The sequence below is a fragment of the Natrix helvetica genome (genome assembly GCF_964273705.1).
Source record: "Natrix helvetica genome assembly, chromosome: 6".
Lineage (NCBI taxonomy): Eukaryota > Metazoa > Chordata > Lepidosauria > Squamata > Natricidae > Natrix > Natrix helvetica.
Window position 1 is genome coordinate 56,734,772 of NC_138553.1, and position 19,958 is coordinate 56,754,729.

The 19,958-nt window shown below is 46.7% G+C and overlaps 1 protein-coding gene across 3 annotated transcripts in view; it reads left to right on the forward strand.

The window, feature by feature from the left end:
• The window catches only part of GXYLT1 (glucoside xylosyltransferase 1), a 64,064-nt gene that overhangs the window by 13,248 nt on the left and 30,858 nt on the right, over positions 1-19,958 (forward strand). For 2 of the 3 annotated variants that reach the window (XM_081957189.1, XM_081957190.1), the window contains 2 exons: positions 6,879-6,965; positions 17,307-17,481. In XM_081957189.1, coding sequence (XP_081813315.1) covers positions 6,879-6,965; positions 17,307-17,481 — 262 coding nt within the window. The remainder of the gene's footprint in view (positions 1-6,878; positions 6,966-17,306; positions 17,482-19,958) is intronic. The other variant, XM_081957191.1, reaches the window with a different exon arrangement.

Here is a 19,958-nt window from a genome sequence, read left to right on the forward strand (position 1 = left end):
AGACCTTTTGGCTCTCCCAGCCGTGGACCCACCTATAACTGCCCTCACCTCCAACTCCCCCCTCCCAGCAGACCTGCTGGATGGGCTCAAGGCAGAGGATAAGAAGGCGGAGAGGGTATGTCATAAGGCTCACCTGGCGGCTGCCTGGGCCATCAAAGCCTCCTCCTCCGCCTCCTTTTTTAACAGGGCCTCCGTTATATGGCTAAGGGAACTGCTGGCCAAACTCCCGGCAGGGGACTTGCGCCTTCGCCAGGATATCTCAAAAATAATTGCGGCCTCCCAATATGCGGCGGACGCATCCCTTAACGCCACTAAATTTGCATCTAGAGCCTTGGCGGCCAACGTCACCTCACGCCGCCTGCTCTGGCTCCGCCACTGGCAGGCAGACCAGAAGCATAAATGGAAGCTGGCCTCAGCCCCCTTTAAGGGTGCCAAATTATTTGGGGAGGCGCTTGAGCCCCTCCTCATTGAATCCAAAGATAAGAGAAAGATCTTACCTTCCACCACAAAGAAGCAGGACCGTAAGTCCGCTCCGTACCCCAGGAGGCAGCCCTTTCGTGCCTCTGAACCCTCTACCTCTTCCTCCTTCACCCCGCCCTACCGACCGGCCAGTCAGTCAGGGGACAGGTTCCAGGACAGGTCCAATTTCAGGGACAGAGGTAGACAACAATTCGGTTTCCGTAAATCCAACCGTGGCAGTGCCTCCAACAGGCCCTTCCGCAAATCAAAGTGACTGCCCGGGCCTGTCACCCATAGGGGGGCGGCTCCAGCTATTCGCCCACCATTGGGCCCAGACCACGGAGGATGCCTGGGTCCTCCAGATTGTAAGGGAGGGCCTATCCCTAGAATTTCTATCCCCCCCTCCCCGGAACTTCATCCGGTGCCCCACTCCCTCCTGCCCTCTGAAGAGGGAGCTCATGAACCAGGAGATACTTCATCTCCTGGAGATAGACGCGATAGAGCAGGTTCCCCCCGGCCAGGAGGGGAGGGGTTTCTACTCCATCCTCTTCCTGGTACCAAAGAGCTCGGGGGGCTGGAGGGCCATCTTGGACCTAAAGAACCTCAACAGGCACATCGCCTACCGGAGGTTCAAGATGCAGTCCCTCCAGTCCATCCTGTCGGGGATCCGTCAGGGAGACCTCCTTACCTCTATCGACCTCAAGGAGGCTTACCTACACATCCCCATCCGTCCCCAGCACAGGAGGTTCCTGCGCTTCTTTTATGCCGGCCGGCATTTTCAATACCGGGCCCTTCCTTTCGGCCTGTCATCGGCTCCCAGGACCTTCACCAAGGTCCTGGCGGTTGTGGCAGCCCAACTAAGGCGCAGACCCATAAGGCTACAGTGCTACCTGGACGACATCCTGATCCAGTCGTCGTCCAGCCAGCAGGCCTTGCGGGACCTCCGCATCACGATGAGAACTCTGAGGAGCCACGGCTTCTCCCTAAATCTAAAGAAAAGCCATCTGGTTCCCACCACCAGACTTATCCACGTGGGGGCGGTCATAGACACTTCCCTGTGCAGGGTCTTCCTATCCCAGGACAGGCTAGACAGCTTAGTGGCCATGACCCGCAAGGTGATGCTCACGAGATAGGTACCGATCATCCTCCTGTCACAGCTGTTGGGGAAAATGATCTCTTCCATCTCGATCGTCCCATGGGCTCGCCTTCACTCCAGAGCTCTCCAATGGCTCCTCCTTCCTCACCAGAGGGCCTCAAGGAGCAACTCGAATCGACTGGTGAGCGTCCCCCCAGTAGTGAAGAGGTCGCTCCGATGGTGGACGTCCCCTGCAATCCTCAAGGGCCACCTGTTCAAAGAGCCCAACCGGTTAGTGGTCACCACAGACGCAAGCCTCGCCGGCTGGGGGACACACATGGGTCATCTAGTGGTGCAAGGCAAATGGTCACTCGCGGAGAGCTCCTGCAGCATCAATCTTCTGGAACTGCGTGCGGCCCGCCTGGCACTCCGACATTTTCACCAGGACATTCGCCATCAACATGTCCTATTAATGACGGACAATGTGGCCACCAAGGCCCACATAAACCGCCAGGGGGGCACCAGATCCAAGACATTGATGAGGGAGGCTTAATCCCTGGGGCACTGGGCGGAGAGACATCTGGCATCTCTTCGCTCCGACCATATTTCGGGAGTCGACAACACCCAGGCGGACTGGCTAAGCAGGACCACCATAGACCCGGCAGAGTGGAAACTGGATCCGGCTCTGTTCCGCCAGCTGTCCCGCAAGTTTGGCACTCCAACGGTCGACCTCTTTGCGTCCAGGGAAAATGCTCAGTTTCACCGCTGTTTCTCCCGTTTCCAGTCCCCGGGGGCGGAAGGGACGGATGCCCTTTGTTGCCCTTGGCCCCGGGGCCTACTTTATGCTTTTCCACCTCTACCCCTGATCCCGCAAGTCCCCCACAAGATCATCACGGAGGAGGCGGAGGTACTCCTCGTAGCCCCGCACTGGCTCCGACGATCGTGGTTCGCCGACCTGGTCAGCCTCTCCCTGTCGCCTCCGTGGAAGATCCCTCCAGACCGAGTCTTCGTCAGCCAGGGGGCAGTAATCCATCCAGAGCCCCAGTGGCTCCAATTGGCCGTCTGGCACTTGAGGGGGACCAGCTGAGGCGCGAGGGCCTTTCAGAGGACGTAGTCCACACTATACAGGCAGCTAGGCGACCGTCGACCACTCGAATTTACGATGCCTCTTGGGCTTCCTTCGCCAAATGGTGCGACACCTTACATTTAGACCCGGTGACGGCTCCGGTCTCCCGTGTCCTGGACTTTCTGCAAGGGGGTCTTGCCAAGGGCCTCGCCCCGAATACCCTTCGACGACAGGTGGCGGCCCTTTCCACCGTTTGGGCCGGTGACCCGGTCTTGTCCCTTAGCAAGGTTCCCAGAGTCCGTTCCTTTCTCAAAGGGGCCTGTAACTTACGGCCTCCCACGGTCCATCGCTATCCCACCTGGCAGCTGTCCGTGGTTCTGCAGGCGCTCACCGCTCAGCACTACGTCGCTACGTCATCTCACACTCAAGACGGCATTCCTCATCGCCGTGATGTCAGCTCGTCGTATCTCAGAACTGGCAGCCCTATCGGTTCGCCAGGACCTATGTACCGTCCACCCAGACAGGGTGGTGTTGAGACTAGACCCGACCTTTATTCCAAAGGTCAATACTTGGTTCCATAGAACGCAAGACATTGTGATTCCTGATTTCTGTCCGCGACCGTCACATCCCAGGGAACGTCAGTGGCACATGTTGGACGTGAGAAGGGTGCTGAAAACATACATTGCCCGCACCTCTGAGTTCCGGAAATCGGAGTCCTTGTTCGTGTCGTTTCATCCAGGTTCCCTGGGCAAAAAGGTCTCTTCTTCTACTGTTGGCAGGTGGCTGCGCGCTTGCATCGCCTTGGCCTACGAAAGCCAGGCCAGATCGGTGCCACGGGGCATCACTGCGCACTCCACTCGCAGCACGGCCACCACTGCGGCTTGGGCCACTCATGCATCGATCCTAGACATTTGTAAGGCGGCTACGTGGTCCTCCCCGTCGCCCTTCATTCGACATTACAAGCTGGACATCTACGCCTCGGCTGAGGCGTCCTTTGGCAGGAGGGTACTTCAAGGGGTTGTGTCTTCGACCGAATCCTGGGACTTTGCTTCTGCCCACCCATCTGGACAATAACTTGGGTATGTCCCATTGCTTGGACTCTCCAAGCGGTGTACAGGAAAATGACCATTGGCTTACCTGAAGGGTCCTTTTCTGTACACCGCGGGAGAGTCCAACCCACCCTGGTCTTCGGTCCGGGGATTCGTTCCTTTTATCGACTAAAGACATCTTGGACGCCTTCGCTCCATCCTCTCGACAGGCTGACTTTTTTCGTCATTAATTCTGGCAGCAATCACACGAGGAGGTGTGGTTAAAGGGAGAAAAAAAGTTCCTCAGTATCCAAGGGCAACCAGACTGAATTAACCCATTGCTTGGACTCTCCCGCGGTGTACAGAAAAGGACACTTCAGGTAAGCCAATGGTCATTCTCAGACTGGACCTGGCATTCATCCCCAAGATTAATTCCTGGTTCCATCAAGCACAGGAGGTAGTTCTTCCGGACTTTTGTCCGCATCCTAGACATCCGAGGGAGAAACGTTGGCATTTACTAGATGTGCGCAGGATGCTTCGCAGGTACATCAAGCGCACGGCGGGGTTTCGACGCTCTGAATCACTCTTCATATCATTCCAGCCGGCATCCCAGAGCAGGAAGGTGTCCTCCTCTACGATCGGCGGGTGGCTTAGGGCCTGCATTGCCTTCGCCTATATCCTACAGTCCAAACCTGTGCCTCACCACATAACAGCACACTCGACTAGAAGCGCCACCACCATGGCAGCCTGGGCGACCCAGGCATTGAGGAAATTTGCAAGACAGCTACTTGGACTTCGTTGTCTCCGTTTGTCTGAAATTATAAGTTGGACAGCTTTGCATCAGCGGAAGGGGCATTCGGGAGGCGAGTTCTTCAAGGCATTCACACCAGTGATGAGACCCTGAATGCTGCCGCTTCCTGCCCTAGTGACAATTAGCTTGGGCATGTCCCTTGCTTGGACTCTCCAGAGCAGCGCCCTGGAAAATGACCATTGTCTTACCTGAAGGGTCGTTTTCAGGGCGCTGCGAAGGAGAGTCCACCCCACCCTGGGGTCTGGTTCCGCTGGTGACAGTTTAAACGTTACGGTTTCAGTTGCGTTGTTCCTTGTTGGACTTATTCCCATTGTTGGACTTTTCAGAGCGCAACAGTTCCAAGTCTTCATTGAAAAAATCTGAAGATAATCAGCACCAGAGGCGTGGTTTAAAGTTTCAATTCAGTTCTGGGCAGATTGGCAGTATTTAACCCTTGCTTGGACTCTCCTTCGCAGCGCCCTGAAAACAACCCTTCAGGTAAGACAGTGGTCAATCTCTGAAATGGTATAGGGTTCCCCCCCCCCCAAGTACCCTCTAAGTTTTATTTTGTTATTCGGACACTTTTCCCAGGCCATCCATTAGATTTTGGCATCCTCAGTTTTCCTGCCTGAGCAGGGGGTTGGACTAGAAGACCTTCAAAGCCCCTTTCAACTCTGTTATTCTGTTATTCCTGAACTAAATAGCTAATGCCCTCATTGGGATCCTTTCTCTTTTGCTCCCTCTGGAGTAATGAGTTAAATAGCTGCCTCTAGACATTCATTTTAATAATATTTTTAGAAACCTGCAGTTGAAAGTTCTTCATGTCTCCTTACCCTGAAGTCCCAATTTCATTTGGAATTTAATCCCAAACTGATTGCCCTTTTAGCAGTACTAGTTCAACTTCTGCTCAAAGGAGAATACAAGCGGGTTTGCAGACATACCGGCTTTGGCTGCAAAGACTGCAGGCAGCCTTCCCAGCCACATACTTCCTCCTCCTGCTGCCCAATGCAAGGCGAGAGGCCCGAGAAAAAGCACCTGGTCTGGCCACACAGCCCTCCATGACAGAACCCTTCCCGGGGAGCAAAATTTGGGACAACCTGATCTCCCCGGGGCTGCATGTGTGCACTGCAGCAGAGCAGCAGTCTTGGCCTCAGTGTGGCATCTCCCCCAAGGGCCGGCCACCCATCCACCTCGCTGCTTCTCTCTGCCACCGCTTTCCAGAAGGGACTTAGAGGAAAGCGGCGGCTCATGGCTGCTACATTTCGCTGTGCTGCACAAGACATGAAGCAAAGGCAGCGGTGGAGAGAAGTAGCCCCCCAACCTGGAGAGAATGTGGAGCATCTCCCTGAGTGCCGAAGGCATGCCCAGGATCAAGAGCCTCAAGAAGCGGCTGCAAGATCAAGCAACATCTTGTGGCCACCCGAGCTTCTTGCGGTTATTGCTGGGTGAGTCTCAGTCGGCGGCTGCTTCTCTCTGCCACAGCGCTTTCCGGATGGGATCTCTTACAGATAAGGAGAACCCAAACCATTTCAGCCCACCTGCGCTCGCCCCCTTCGGCTCAGCACAGAAGGCCACAGGTTGGATAAATTGCTTCGGCCTGGGGGTGGCGTAGTTTGACCCAGGGGTTCTAGCTGAATGCAGCGAATGTAGATTACTTGGGGGGGGCAGCTTACCTAAAACTAGGGAGCGGTGAAGGCTTGGGATGGAGGAAGTCAAGATAGCAGCAGGTGCCACGTAGTCTAGGGCTCAGGCGAGGTGTGACGGCTAGGGAGCCAGGTAAGCAGGAAAGCCGGTGAGGGAATCGGAGTTTGCCTAGGCGAGTTGTGAGCAAGGCAAGTGGGAAGCCAAAGCAGATGTGAGAAAAGTGGCTGTAAGAGGCGGTGCGGTGTGGGACCAGGCAGTGGTGGGATTTGCCAGTTCGCTGAACTGCACAGAATCGTAACCGGTTTGCCTGAACTGGCTGAAGCACACCTCTGTTCATTGGGTTGTCTTTTAGAAGTTCATTTTTCCCCTTCTTTTGTATGTCACTGACATTTTTATTTATTGGCAGCATGTGCTCTGTACAAATAGCATAATATAAAAACAAGTTTAATAGCAAACATAGTAAATATGTGATAAGACAAATATTAAGCTATTGTTCATACTTACCTAATAAGTACCACTGAATTTAATGTGTGTAAGATTTGACATTACACTGAAACTAGGTTTTTCAGTTAAATTTTGATCCTATTTGATTTATCTTGATGCAGTACAGTGTATTTAACACAACTAGAGGAAGTTATGTCTTCAAGGAGTGCAACAGATCATTTAATAATCAATCAATTAATCTTTATTATACTCACAGACCAGCATTATCATTTAGTAATGACATTTTTTTAGGAGCAAGTAAAATATTCCACAGCAATCTCGAATGATAAAACACAATATTCATACAGGATTGTTTCTGTCTTACCCTGTTAGGTGTAAGAATATTTCTTACTGGAATTCCTATTGGATGCTGCCTTCTGATGTTTGTGGAAAGAACTGCTTTTGGGAAGCTGCCCATAGGTAGGCTTTGCCACAATCTTAATTGTTCAGTTAGAATTTAGACATGCTAATAAGTATTGCGAAAGGTAGAAAAATGTTGATGCAATTACCCAACTCTTTAGGTTTTTTTCTGTCACATTACACTTTAATAGACGTAAAGGTCATTTTGATTTAATTTAATTTAAAAAGGTTCCCATTTTTAAATTATACATTTCTTTAAATAATATATATTTTTAAAAATATGTATACTAACTGGTTGTGCAATAATTGTAATCTACCGTATTTTTCGCCCTATAAGACGCACTTTTTTACTCCAAAAAAGGGGGTAAAAATCTGAGTGCGTCTTATAAGCCGAATGTAGCCACCTGGGTCCACTGTTCCCTGTAAGGTGTGCGGCAACAATACACCGCACGGCAGTTTCCAACTGCCGCGCGGTGTTTTGTACTGTCACAGGCTAGAACTGGCCGCCCGCAAAGGACCTCCCCGGACTTGTTTTGGTGAGCGCGGGGTGACTGACTCTAGTTCAGCAAAGCAAGCCCGGGAAGGTCCTTTGTGGGCAGCCAATCCTAGCTGCTTGCGCCCGGCGCTGCGGCTAAAATAAACCCTCAAAGCCCCTGCCGCTACTGGAATATCTGCTGCCGCCTCCTCCTCCTCTAACAGCACCACATTTGCTGCCCGACGCTGCGGCAGATTTCCTGACAGTGAGAAGTGAAGCCGCCAAAGCCCATGGCAGCGGCGGCACATTTGGAGTGAAGCCGCCAAAGCTCCCGCTGGCGCCCCCGTCCATGGCAGCAGCGGCGGCGCATCCCCCTCCACTCGGAGCATCTGACCTGGGCACCGGGTTACCCTGCTGCCCCCTCCTCCTCCGCCGTGCCTTTGAGAAGCCATGAGGCTTTTTTTCCCCCTGCTGCCCTCCGCCGCCTTTCTACTGGCTCCCGCGGCTCATGGCTCCTCAAAAGCACAGCAGAGGAGGAGGGGGCAGGGGTAACGGGGCTCAGCTCAGATGCTCTGAACAGAGGGGGAGGCGCCGCCACCGCTGCCACGGGAGGGAGCCAGTAGGAAGGCGGAGGAGGGCAGCAGGGGGAAAAAAGCCTCATGGGGGACGCGCCGCTGCCATGGGCAGGAGCTTTGGCGGCTTCACTTCTCACTTCTCGCGCGTCCCCCTCCACTCGGAGCATCTGAGCTGGGCAGCGCGTTACCCTGCTGCCCCCTCCTCCTCCGCCGTGCTTTTGAGAAGCCATGAGGCTTTTTTTTCCCCTGCTGCCCTCCGCCGCCTTCCTACTGTCTCCTGCAGCCTCATGGCTCCTCAAAAGCACAGCAGAGGAGGAGGGGGCAGGGGTAACGGGGCTCAGCTCAGATGCTCCGAACAGAGGGGGAGGCGCCGCCCATCTAGCGTTCTCCACCCCCAACCCCAAATCTCTCCGGATCTGCTTATTGCTATTGCTGCTATTGCGCCCAGCTACTGTATCTCTTTGCTGCATGACAGATCCGGGCGGATTGGGGGTGGGTGGGTGGAGAACGCTAGATTGGAAAGTTAATGTTTTAGATGAGCCACCGGCTGGAGGGCTGGGGCCATGCAAGAAGCCCGCTTAGGCAGGGAAGGAGGGGAGGAGGGAGTGAGGATAGACAAGTAAGAGGGAAAGAGGAAAGAAAGCAGGAGGGCAGAAGGGAGGTGGAAGGAAGGAAAGAAAAGCAGACACGCTGGAGGGAAAGAGGAAAGAAGGCAAGCAGGCAGGAAGGAGGCAGAAGGAAGGAGGGAAGGATGGAACTGGAAGGGAGGCAGAGAAGGAGGGAGGGAGAAAGGAAGGATAGGAGGATAGGTTAAGGGGAAAGAAGGCAGGCAGGCAGAAGGGAGAGAGGTGCAAGGAAGGAAGGAAGCATAGATAAGCAGGAGGGAAAGAAGGCAGGCAGGCAGGAGGAAAGAGGAAGGAGGGAACTGGAAGGGAGGCAGGAAGGAAGGGAAGGAGGAAGGGAGGGTGGAAGGAAGGATAGACAAGTAAGAGGGAAAGAGGAAAGAAAGCATCTGAATGTACTAAACACAAGTCTTCAGGGAAAAGATGGATACATTGTGAAAACTCAGCTGTCAGTTGATCTTAATGTTATGAAATGAAAAGTATGCCATTTGCAATTAACTTGGCATAAAATAATTCATTTGCATTTAATTGTTATTGTTCAAAGATGTTTGGAAAAATGTTCGGCCCTCCAGCATGTTCACTTCATCCAATCTGGCCCTCTTTGAAAAAAGTTTGGACACCCCTGTGTTACATGGTTGACATAAAATTGTTCTTAAACTGCTGTTAACTTTATACAGTTGATATAAAATATTTTACTATAGTATTTGGTTCAGAATCTTTTTTTTCTAGATTTTCCTCCTTTAAAATTGGGTGCGTCTTTTATTCCGAGCGTCTTATAGGGCGAAAAATACGGTAATCAGCCTAAGAAAGTATCCCAAATGTGGGTACAGTAGTGTTTTTATAAATGTATAAAGTTACTAATTTCATACCATAAAGCAAAATAGTTTGGAACAGATGTTATAATTATGGTTCTTTTTAATCTTTTAATTGAAATTTTGCTGCTGATGGCTTTCGTCAAAATTTAAGATGGTGAAATATATTTTTGAGGAAAAAATAAAAGCCTTTGTTTCCTACTGGTAGATCAACAGAGAGAGGTATGCAATAGTGGCAAATATCTATAGTTCAGGTGTAGGATGAGGGTAAAGGTTTGTTAGTCAAGCTTGTAGGTTGGCTTCCAAACGTTTCATTACTTGGCTAGGTGTAAGGATCTGCCTCAACAACCTTCCCTAGAAAGTAAAACTCTTGAAACTACATTTCAAAAGGAATTTTTACTGAGAGATAGTGATTGCAGAGAAGTGAGATGGAGTTTGAAATTCGGGTGCGAAGCATTAGGCTAACTTTTCCCTTTCAACCCCCCCCCCCTATACCCTGTGTCCATCAGTAGCCAATAATATGCCTCAGAGGTGTTTTGAAAATCACCGAGGCTGGATGGTGAAAAGCGTTCATGTTTGGAGCACTGAGACCTTGGATACCCAGCCCAGCCCAGTTCAGAAAGAGTTGCTGCAGATGGTGTGAACTCTCCCTCCTTTTAAGCTCCCAAGCAGTTACAACAGCAGCAAAGCGAAAGCATGAAAACTATGTGGGCCACCGTGTCTCCCTCCTCCCTTCCAGAATGGCAGAATACTAACATCTTCAGTGGAGTTTAGGGGATGTCAGTGAGAACAAACTTTTACCCTCAGAAAGAGGTATAATGGAATAGACAAATGTTAGTCCTGGCAGAGCAGGACAGCCTTTTTCTCTCTTTACCCTGTGATACATTACATCCAGTAATGGGATTCAAATAATTTAACAACTGGTTATCTGCCCTAATGAGTGGCTGGGTGGGTATGGCTGAGTGGTCATGTGACTGGGTGGGTGTGGTCAACTCGACAACACTTCTTTGTCCTAATGACTGTTTTAAGTGTAAAAAAAGATACACCAAAAGATAGTTTATTATGTCATGCATTTAATACTTACAATAGGCATTTAATAAGAACAATAAAAAAGTACACAAAGCTAGATTTTGTTACAAGAAAGTTTTAAAATATTAATGAAAAACTACTAGATAACAAAAAACAATAAAACTTATTTAAGATATTTCCAAATAGTTGTTTGATTGCCGTCCTCTCACTTTTCTTTCGTTTAACTCGAGCATCATCGGCTGTGTGATGTGCTCTCAACCATTTTTTAACTGTAGAAATAGGGTCCCATTCTTGTAGAGGTAGGCCAATTAGACTAATAGTCATTGGGTTTGTTACATTGGAAACAGGCGACTTCTCCTCTCTGAACATATGATGTTCATTTGGAAAACCCCTTTCCACTTCTGCTGAACTTAGAGCGATTATTCTGACAATATCTTTAGCTTTTTGAATACTAAAGCAAAAACTTCTTCCCCTGGGCTCCGGAGGCCAGAAACAGACCTGTTTTTGGACTTCCTGAACTTCAGGGAGAATCATTTTTCGCCCTCTCCAGGCTCCGGAGACTTTCCTAGAGCCTCCATGAGGGTGAAAACAGTCTCCCCGGGTTCCGGAGGCCCTCTCTGAAGTCTCCTGACAAAAAACGGAGCACAGGTGGGGGGCACCGCACACTTGTGCTTCCCTCACCCCTCGCATGTGCGACCCCTTGCGCCTGCATGTGCAACCCTCACAAATGCACACATGTTTCCCGGCAGAGACCCAAAAATCAGCTGGCTGGTGGGAGCACGCACTCATGCTCGGTGGAGCTGACCTGGGCAACGGCTCACATGCTCTCATGGAGGGCTCCCTGTGGCATCTGTGCCATAGGTTTGCCATCACGTTCCTATCTATTCCTTTTGTTATTGCATCCTGCTCACATTTTTTAAAGTTCTCTGTGCAGATGTTATGAGCTTTCGATGAAAAATGTTCTTTCATTTTTTTTCTTAGACAACCTTGTTGTACCTCTTTGTTTTTCCATGCTGCATCAATCTGGAAATATTTCCATTCTTTTGATCCATGAGCACTTCTTTCTTTTGTGAAGTCAAATTTAGCACAATACTTGCAACCTAACTTTTTGTTGGAAATTTCCAGTCCCTCATATTTTTCTTTAAAGTTGTTATACTGAGGCAATGTCCAACAATCAGGAAGATTATTTTCAATTTTCAACTTCAACTGAGTTTTCAGTTCTTTCAGTAATTGACAAAAGTTGGCAACTTTTAAGATTTCAACTCCCAGACTCCCTCAGTCTGGGAATTGTATTTAGATGTATTTAGATTAACATGAAGGTCCTATTTGGCTGGACTCACACATTGTGCAGAGCTTCTTCTGAATTATATTCACAGCTCAAACCCAAAAAAGCTCAAGAACATTTCAACTGAGCAGCTTTTGGGACTCCAGCCTAGTTCTTTTTCAAAATTGCTGGGTAGACATTATGGGTTCCGTGTCAAATTTATTTTCAGATTTGTGGTATTTGTATCTTTGCATTCATGATTGTTTTTATAATACTGCTACAACTGCTCATTTGGCTGAAAAATGCAGGACACAAAGCTGCCACTTTGGGTCCTGTAAGTCCCATCTGGAAAGTGCTGCGGCAGAGAGAAGCAACATTCAACCCCGCTGCTTCTCTCTGCCGCAGCGCTTTCTGGATGGGACTTAGAGGAAAGCGACGGCTCATGTCTGCTAAATTTCACTGTGCTGCGCAAGATGCTGTCCCAGCAACAGCAGCGGTGGAGAGAAGCAGCTGCCGATCAGAGAGCATATGGAATGTCTCCCCAAGCAACTGAGGCTCACTGTGCTGTGCAAGATGCTCTCCCAGCAACAGCAGCAGCAGAGAGAAGCAGCTGCCCACCTGGAGACCAAGTGGAGCATCTCCCCAAGCGCCCGAGGCTTGCCCAGCACCAACAAGGGCTGCAAGAAGCTCTGTCGATGCAAGATGTTGTTTGATCTTGCGGCCACTCTTGGTTAGTTTGACTTTGAAGCTGTAATTCTGTACATGCTTACATAGGAACAAAAGTTTTTTAAAAGCAAATGAGATGTACCTGTTGATAAGTAGACAAAGTCTTTAGCTGTAAATTTAATGAATGTGCAAAATTAATAGACAAAATTCAGATCTCTTTTTCTGTAGAATGTCACTATTTTTGGTTAGTGGAATTATAAAAGTTTTTAAGTTTCAGAAATATTGTAGTGGCATTAAAATTATTATTGGCTTATTATCACAATTGTCTTATTGTGATTTTCCTTATTTTAGGGATCTGGTTGTTTCAGCATTCATATTTATAGACCACTTTGGACATCATATTAATCTATGAGTTACACAATATGACTCTTAGTTAATTATATAACATTGGATGCTTAATGGTGGAACCATGGTTTAGTTGTGTCATACATTTTTTATTTTCTTCCTTGCTCTAATATAGTCATGAGGAATAGATCTAGGCAACTAACAATATTTTAAAAAGCATAAAACCCAAAAACAACATGTTGGGCTAAAAACAAATTCACCAATAACAAAACAGCACAATCATTGCACAGACTCAACTACATGCCCTGATTCCCATATCCCATGACAGAACCAGGTCTGTAAATGTTGCAAATGGACAACAGGATCGGTCCAGTGGAAATGATATTCCAAAATGTGACCACAACAGAAAGGGTTCTTTTCCTGGCCCCCACCAAATCCAGAAGTTGTACCTGGTAGATAATATCTCGGCACAACCAGCACTAGAAACATACTGGCAGCCAATGCAGCTCACATAGTAAAGGTATAATGTATACTGATTAAAGAATGCACATAACTGCCGAGGTATTATCTACCAGCTATAGCTTCTGGATTCTGTTCAAGGGTAGCTCCATGTAAAGTACATTCCTTTTGGGATGTGAAAGGCATGAATTGCTATGAGCCTTGCTGTCTAAGAAAAGTCCAATTGGGAGAAACACAAAATTGTGAACCCCCCCCCCCCCAGCTGCTGCTTTTTCATTGGACAGGAGTTTGGAGTCTAGGTGGACCCCCAAATTGTGCTGTGTTTCTTGGTGTAGTGTGGCCCCCAAACAGAACTTAAGATGGAAAATCCTTGGAAGGAAGTGACTCAGTGTTGCTAGGGCTGATTTGAAGCCAATTCCAATCCCCACAACCTCCTGACACCAAGACTCTGGTATCATTTGGGTGGGAGATGTGAAGCCGGATATCGTCAACGTATTGATGATATGTTACATCATGCTGGCAGGAATACAGGGATATTGCAAACCAAAAATTCTTAAAAAATAGATTTCATTGTATCTCAAATGTTTACCTATTTAAGAGTAATCAAAAATGCTCAATTATTATTTAAAGCAGGATGTATAAGATCTGTTATTGCTGCTAGGATTCCTGTTTGTCCTGTTATATACATACATGCATGCGTGCATGCATACATCTCCACTCACATTAAGAACCACATTTCTGGACAGTTGACAAAACAATAAAAGCAGTAAAAAGGAGCAGTATTTTATTTTGGCTTTAAAATCTGATTCTAGCAGAATTGAACCAAGACTAATGGAGAAGCCAGAAGTGACATGAGTTGCAAACCTCTTATGAGAGTTAAGATCCTGTTCTTTACTGCACTCTGCAATTTTTTCCTATAAGGAGCCATGATTCCACTCTTTTAAGATTTATTATCAACCTAAAATGACTTTATTCATTCAGTCATTTAGCAGTTTGAAGGCTGCCTGACTCTTTGGAGAGCTTACAATTAAAAAGGTGAGAACAATACAAAAATAATCATAAATACCATAAGATGGACATATGAACAAAGAACCCATATAACGAGCTGCACAACCAATCTATCCAAAGCCTCAGAGATGTAGCCAAGTCTTCAGTAATATACAATACAATAGTAGAGTTGGAAGGGAGCTTGGAGGTCTTCTAGTCCAACCCCCTGCCTAGGCAGGAAACCCTATACCGTTTCAGACAAATGGCTATCCAACATCTTCTTAAAGACTTCCAGTGTTGAGGCATTCACAACTTCTGGAGGCAAGCTGTTCCACTGATTAATTGTTCTAACTGTCAGGAAATTTCTCCTCAGTTCTAAGTTGCTTCTCTCCTTGATTAGTTTCCACCCATTGCTTCTTGTTCTACCCTCAGGTGCCTTGGAAAATAGTTTGACTCCCTCTTCTTTGTGGCAACCCCTGAGATATTGGAACACTGCTATCATGTCTCCCCTAGTCCTTCTTTCTCTTAAGCTAAACATACCCAGTTCCTGCAACCGTTCATATGTTTTAGCCTCCAGTCCCCTAATCATCTTTGTTGCTCTTCTCTGCACTCTTTCTAGAGTCTCCACATCTTTTTTACATCGTGGTGACCAGAACTGAATGCAGTATTCCAAGTGTGGCCTCACCAAGGCATTATAAAGCGGCATCAACACTTCACATGATCTTGATTCTATCCCTCTGTTGATGCAGCCTGTGTTGGCTTTTTTGGCAGCTGCTGCACACTGCTGGCTCATATTTAAATGGTTGTCCACTAGGACTCCAAGATCCCTTTCACAGTTACTACTACTGAGCAAGGTACCACCTATACTGTACCTGTGCATTCCATTTTTGTTGCCTAAATGTAGAACCTTACTCTTTTCACCATTGAATTTCATTTTATTAGATAGTGCCCAATGTTCAAGTTTGTCAAGATCCTTCTGTATCTTAAGCCTATCTTCTGGAGTGTTGGCTATTCCTGCCAGCTTGGTGTCATTTGCAAATTTGATGAGTTCCCCATTTATTCCCTCATCCAAATCATTGATGAAGATGTTGAAGAGTACTGGGCCTAAAACAGAGCCTTGGTGTACTCCACTGCATACTTCCCTCCATGTAGATGCAGTTCCATTGAGGACTACCCATTGAGTATTGTTGGTCAGCCAGTTACGAATCCATCTGGTGGTGATGTTGTCTAACCCACATTCTTCTCCTTTATCTAGTAGTAGGTTATGGTCTACCTTATCAAAAGCCTTACTGAAGTCCAAGTAAACTATATCAACGGCATTCCTCTGGTCCACTAATTTTGTCACATTATCAAAGAATGCAATAAGATTAGTCTGGCATGATCTGTTTTTGACAAATCCATGTTGGCTTTTGGCTATTACTTTGTTTGCTTCTAGGTATTCGCAAATTCGTTGCTTTATTTATTTTTTCCAGAATCTTTCCTGGTATTGAGGTCAGGCTGATAGGTCTGTAGTTTCCTGGATCTAATTTTTTCCCTTTTTTGAAGATGGGAACCACATCAGCTCTTTTCCAGTCCTCTGGTAGTTCCCCGGTGTTCCAGGTTCTCTGAAAGATATAATTCAGTGGTTCTGAGATCTCGTCTGCTAGTTCCTTCAGAACTCTGGGGTGTAATCCATCCGGTCCTGGTGATTTGAACTCGTCTAGGGTAGACAGGTGCTCACTTAACCATTTTCTTCCCTATTTCAATTTGTGTTCCTAATCTGATTTTTGTGGTGCTGCTTTTGATAGGCTGGACTGTTTTATCTCTTTGTGTAAAACCAGATGCAAAACATGAGTTAAATAGTTCTGCTTTCTCCCTGTTGCTTGTCACCTTCTTGCCACTTTCTCCTAGCAATGGACCAATTGTTTCCTTAACTTTTTTCTTGTTTTTAACATGTTGGAAGAAGCTTTTTTTGTTAATTTTTACTTTTGTGGCAAGCCTTTCTTCATTGTGAGCCTTAGCTTTCCTCACTTCATCTTTACAGGCTCGGGCTATTTGCTGATATTCTGCCTTAGTTATGTCCCCCTCCTTCCACTTTTTATACTTACCTTTTTTGTCTTTCAGTTTGTCAGATAGTTCTTTATGCAGCCATGCTGGTTTCTTTTGGGAGCTGTTATTTTTCTTCTTCATTGGTATTGTGCTAGACTGGGCTTTTGTAATCTCATTTAGATCTCATTCTAGATAGGTCCCAAGCTGTTGACATTAAGGGAACTAGTTCCCTTAATGTCAACAGCTTGGGACCTATCTAGATAGCCCAAGAACTGAATTAATATTTTACCGCAAGACATATTTGAATTCAATTCAGTGCAATAGTTAAACCTACAGATATTTTATGGAAAAAAATCTTCTATGTATAAATGGAAATTGTTAGAAATTAATTCTTAAAAACATTCTAATTTATAAAATATATGATAAGATTTTATTAAAGTTTGAAGAATAAATCTAAGATTAAAAAGAATGAAGTATGGTATTAAACAGATAGGTTGTATAAGAACTTTATGATATATTCACATATTAATGAAATGTTGAGACTGGAATTTGACTATATTTTTATTGGAATTTATTTTGATATTACAAAAGGTTCATGTGTTTTACAGTGACATTTTTTTCTGGCTAATAGTATTGTATTTGATTTAACTTTTGGTTTTTGGTTTATTTTCTATGTTAGCAGCAGGAAATATTGTTCGGAATAGGCTGTCAAGTAAATAATAATGAAAGCTACTATGAGGAATAATAAGAGAAAATATTAAAATTTGTTGTAAGATGAAGTTAGGTGGGCTACATTCTCAACCAAATGTGTTTATTAAAAGAAAAAGTTCTTTGACAAAAATAAGATGCTTTTTCAAATAAAAGTGTATGAGCAGATAAGGTAGAAAAATATATTTTTATAGTACATTTAGAATTAAAACTACAAAAAATGATTTAAAAACTTGGTTTAATAACAGTTAGGAAATATATACTTGTCATTCTCTTGGTTGGCATAACTACTCTTTCTCAAATTGTGCTAAAGCTAAGTAACATTAATGACTAACTTGAACAAAGAATCTTTGTTTCAAATGTAATATAGAATGTTTATGTTTAGTATTGTTTCCATGGAAACAATTATTTCTTGTATTTTTTGCATCAGATATGATTTTCCAAGGCCTCAGCTTCCTGAAAGGATGCATTTGGCAGTGGTAGCCTGTGGTGAAAGATTGGAGGAAACTGTTACTATGTTGAAATCAGCTGTTATTTTCAGCATCAAAAATCTTCAGTGTCATATTTTTGCTGAGGAATCATTACATAGTGACTTCAGAGAAATAGTAAGTATTCATAAAAGAATGTGTGCCTGGATTAAGATAACTTTGATTTTTCCACCAAATTTAAGGCTGCTTGGTTTCAGTATCTAAATCTGCCAATGTCAGATCCCTAAAAGTGATACTGCCATTCAATTGAGGGGAGGGAGGGCTTGGAGTTGATTTATTAGCAGTGCCTGTGACAACTGATATTTTACAATTGGTTTCCTGGCGCAAAGCGTCTTGAGATCCCCTCACCTTTTGGGAAATGTTTATGATGCCATGTGGGGCAATTCACTTTAATGTCTAATAGAAGATATCGATGGTTATCCGGTTCTCAGGGCAACTGGTAAAGGAACCACCTTCACACTTGTGTATTGGCTAAAATCTGCTTTCTGACTAATGGGAGGGGTTGTTACTGTTTTAATTCTACTTGCCTTGCCTAAGGGGATTCAGATATTGCTTTGAACTGAATGTTTTCACTTCTACTTAATAAGTTTCCTTTTGAAATACTTCGTTTCAAGAGTCTTCACTTTCTTAAGCTAGAAGGAGAGGCAATCCTTACAGAAAGCAATGTCTGCAAAATGCTCAGTGCGGAGAAGCAATCTTTGCCTTACCAAGGGGACCCTGCAAACCATGTCCGAGCACAACAGTGAGCAGGGGGAAGCTGAATGCTGGAGGGAGACATCAAACCCCCACCCCCCAATCAGAGGCCTGCTCCCTGAACCCTGTCGGAGAGGATGAGGTGACCCTGGAGGATGCCCCAAAAGCCTCACTGGTTGATTGGCATTGGGAAGAAAGGCATCTGGGATAGGAGGACCAGAGGAGTCACCCTCACCCGTGGTAACCGAAAACTGGGGTGGAAAATGGAGCTAGAACCCCCCTCTGACCTGGAGAAACTACACAAAGCATTGCTGAAAAAGGATCATCTGAATTTAACCCAGTTGGTGATGGAGATTTTGGAAAATCTCAACATCCAGGTGGAGCCAGAACGGAAGCAAAGAAGCACTGAAAGGGCAGAAGCTGTGGATGATGCCGGGGGGGCTACCCCCCTCTGGGCCCTGCTGATCAAGCAGATGGCACAGCAGCAGTAGCAAGGGACCAAGCAAACCCTCCCACCAGCTGGCATGCAGCCTGGGGCCCATTCCAAACCAACCCCTAACCCCACAACTGGAAAGAAAAACTCCTTACCTTGGGGTGAAGGTGATGGGTATCCGCAACAATTGGGATTCTTTGTGGCACACATGCTCACCTACATGCAAGAGTATGGGCGTGATTTTCAAACCCAAGGATCCCGAGTGCGAGTTGTTACCCTAGCCCTGGAAGGAGCTGCTGCCAGATGGATGGTGACCCTACATAATGCCGATGCACCAGAACTGTGGACCTTCAACCATTTCATGATGGCCCTGTGATGACATTTCGAGGACCCACTCACAGATCACAAAGCACGCGATGGCATTAAAGTTGTGAAGCAGGGATGGCGGCCAGTGACAGTATACTGAAGAATTCCAAGACCTGGCATGTCGTGTGAACTGGCCAGAAGATATCCTGGTAAGCTGTTTCAAGGATGGGCTGAGTGATGACCTCTACAATGCCTGTGTGGCCTGAGGTGCGCCAAACCACCAACAAGACTGGTATCTCACCGCCAAAGAGGCTGAGATCGATATGGCCAGGAACCAGTACCCGGTGGGAGGAGCGTGGAAGAAATCCCCACCCCAATGGAAGCAAGAACCTTTCAAACCGCAAACCACATCTTCTCCAAAACACTCAGCCTGTTTCAAGTGTGGAAAGGAGGGGCACCAAGCTGCAGAATGCCGTTCTCAAAAACGTGCTAGGAAATCAGAGCCCACATCGGAGTGGGGGAATCTATGAAACCTGGACAGCGCGCGAAGGAGACATCATGAGGAGCAGGGAGATTGTAGAGGTTCCACCCCCTCCCCTCTTTGAGGAGGAAACTCTGACTTTTCCTGTGCACCGCTTGGAGAGTCCAAGCAATGGGTTAATTCACTCTGGTTGCCCTGGATACTGAGGAACTTTTTTTCTCCCTTTAACCACACCTCCTCGTGTGATTACTGCCAGAATAAATTTCCTCACTGCCCAGATCGGATGTATTTTTGAGTTCAGGCTATTAATCCTTGGCTTGGACTCTCCTAAAATTTTGGAAAACCTTTTCCTTTTCAAAACGAACTTTTCTCCCTGCCTTTTATTCTTCTACAATCAACATCTGCTATCTAGGAGGCCAGGAGGTAAGCGTGTGTGGGGGAGGTTGTTTCTCCACAGCCTCGCACTTTTGCAGGCTTGGAAACTTGCCGCTTGCTCCCAGAGCGCGGCAACAGCGGCGAGGGGGTTTTTTTCTTTGTTTTTTGGTCGGTTCCCTCCCCGGTTGTTATTTTCCGGCCTAGTTTTTCGTTTTTTGACTCCCCTGCGTTTTTTTCCACCCCTCAGCCACCGCGGAGCTACGAGCGGCCCGGATTGATCCTGGCTGCCGCTCTCCTCTCCACCCA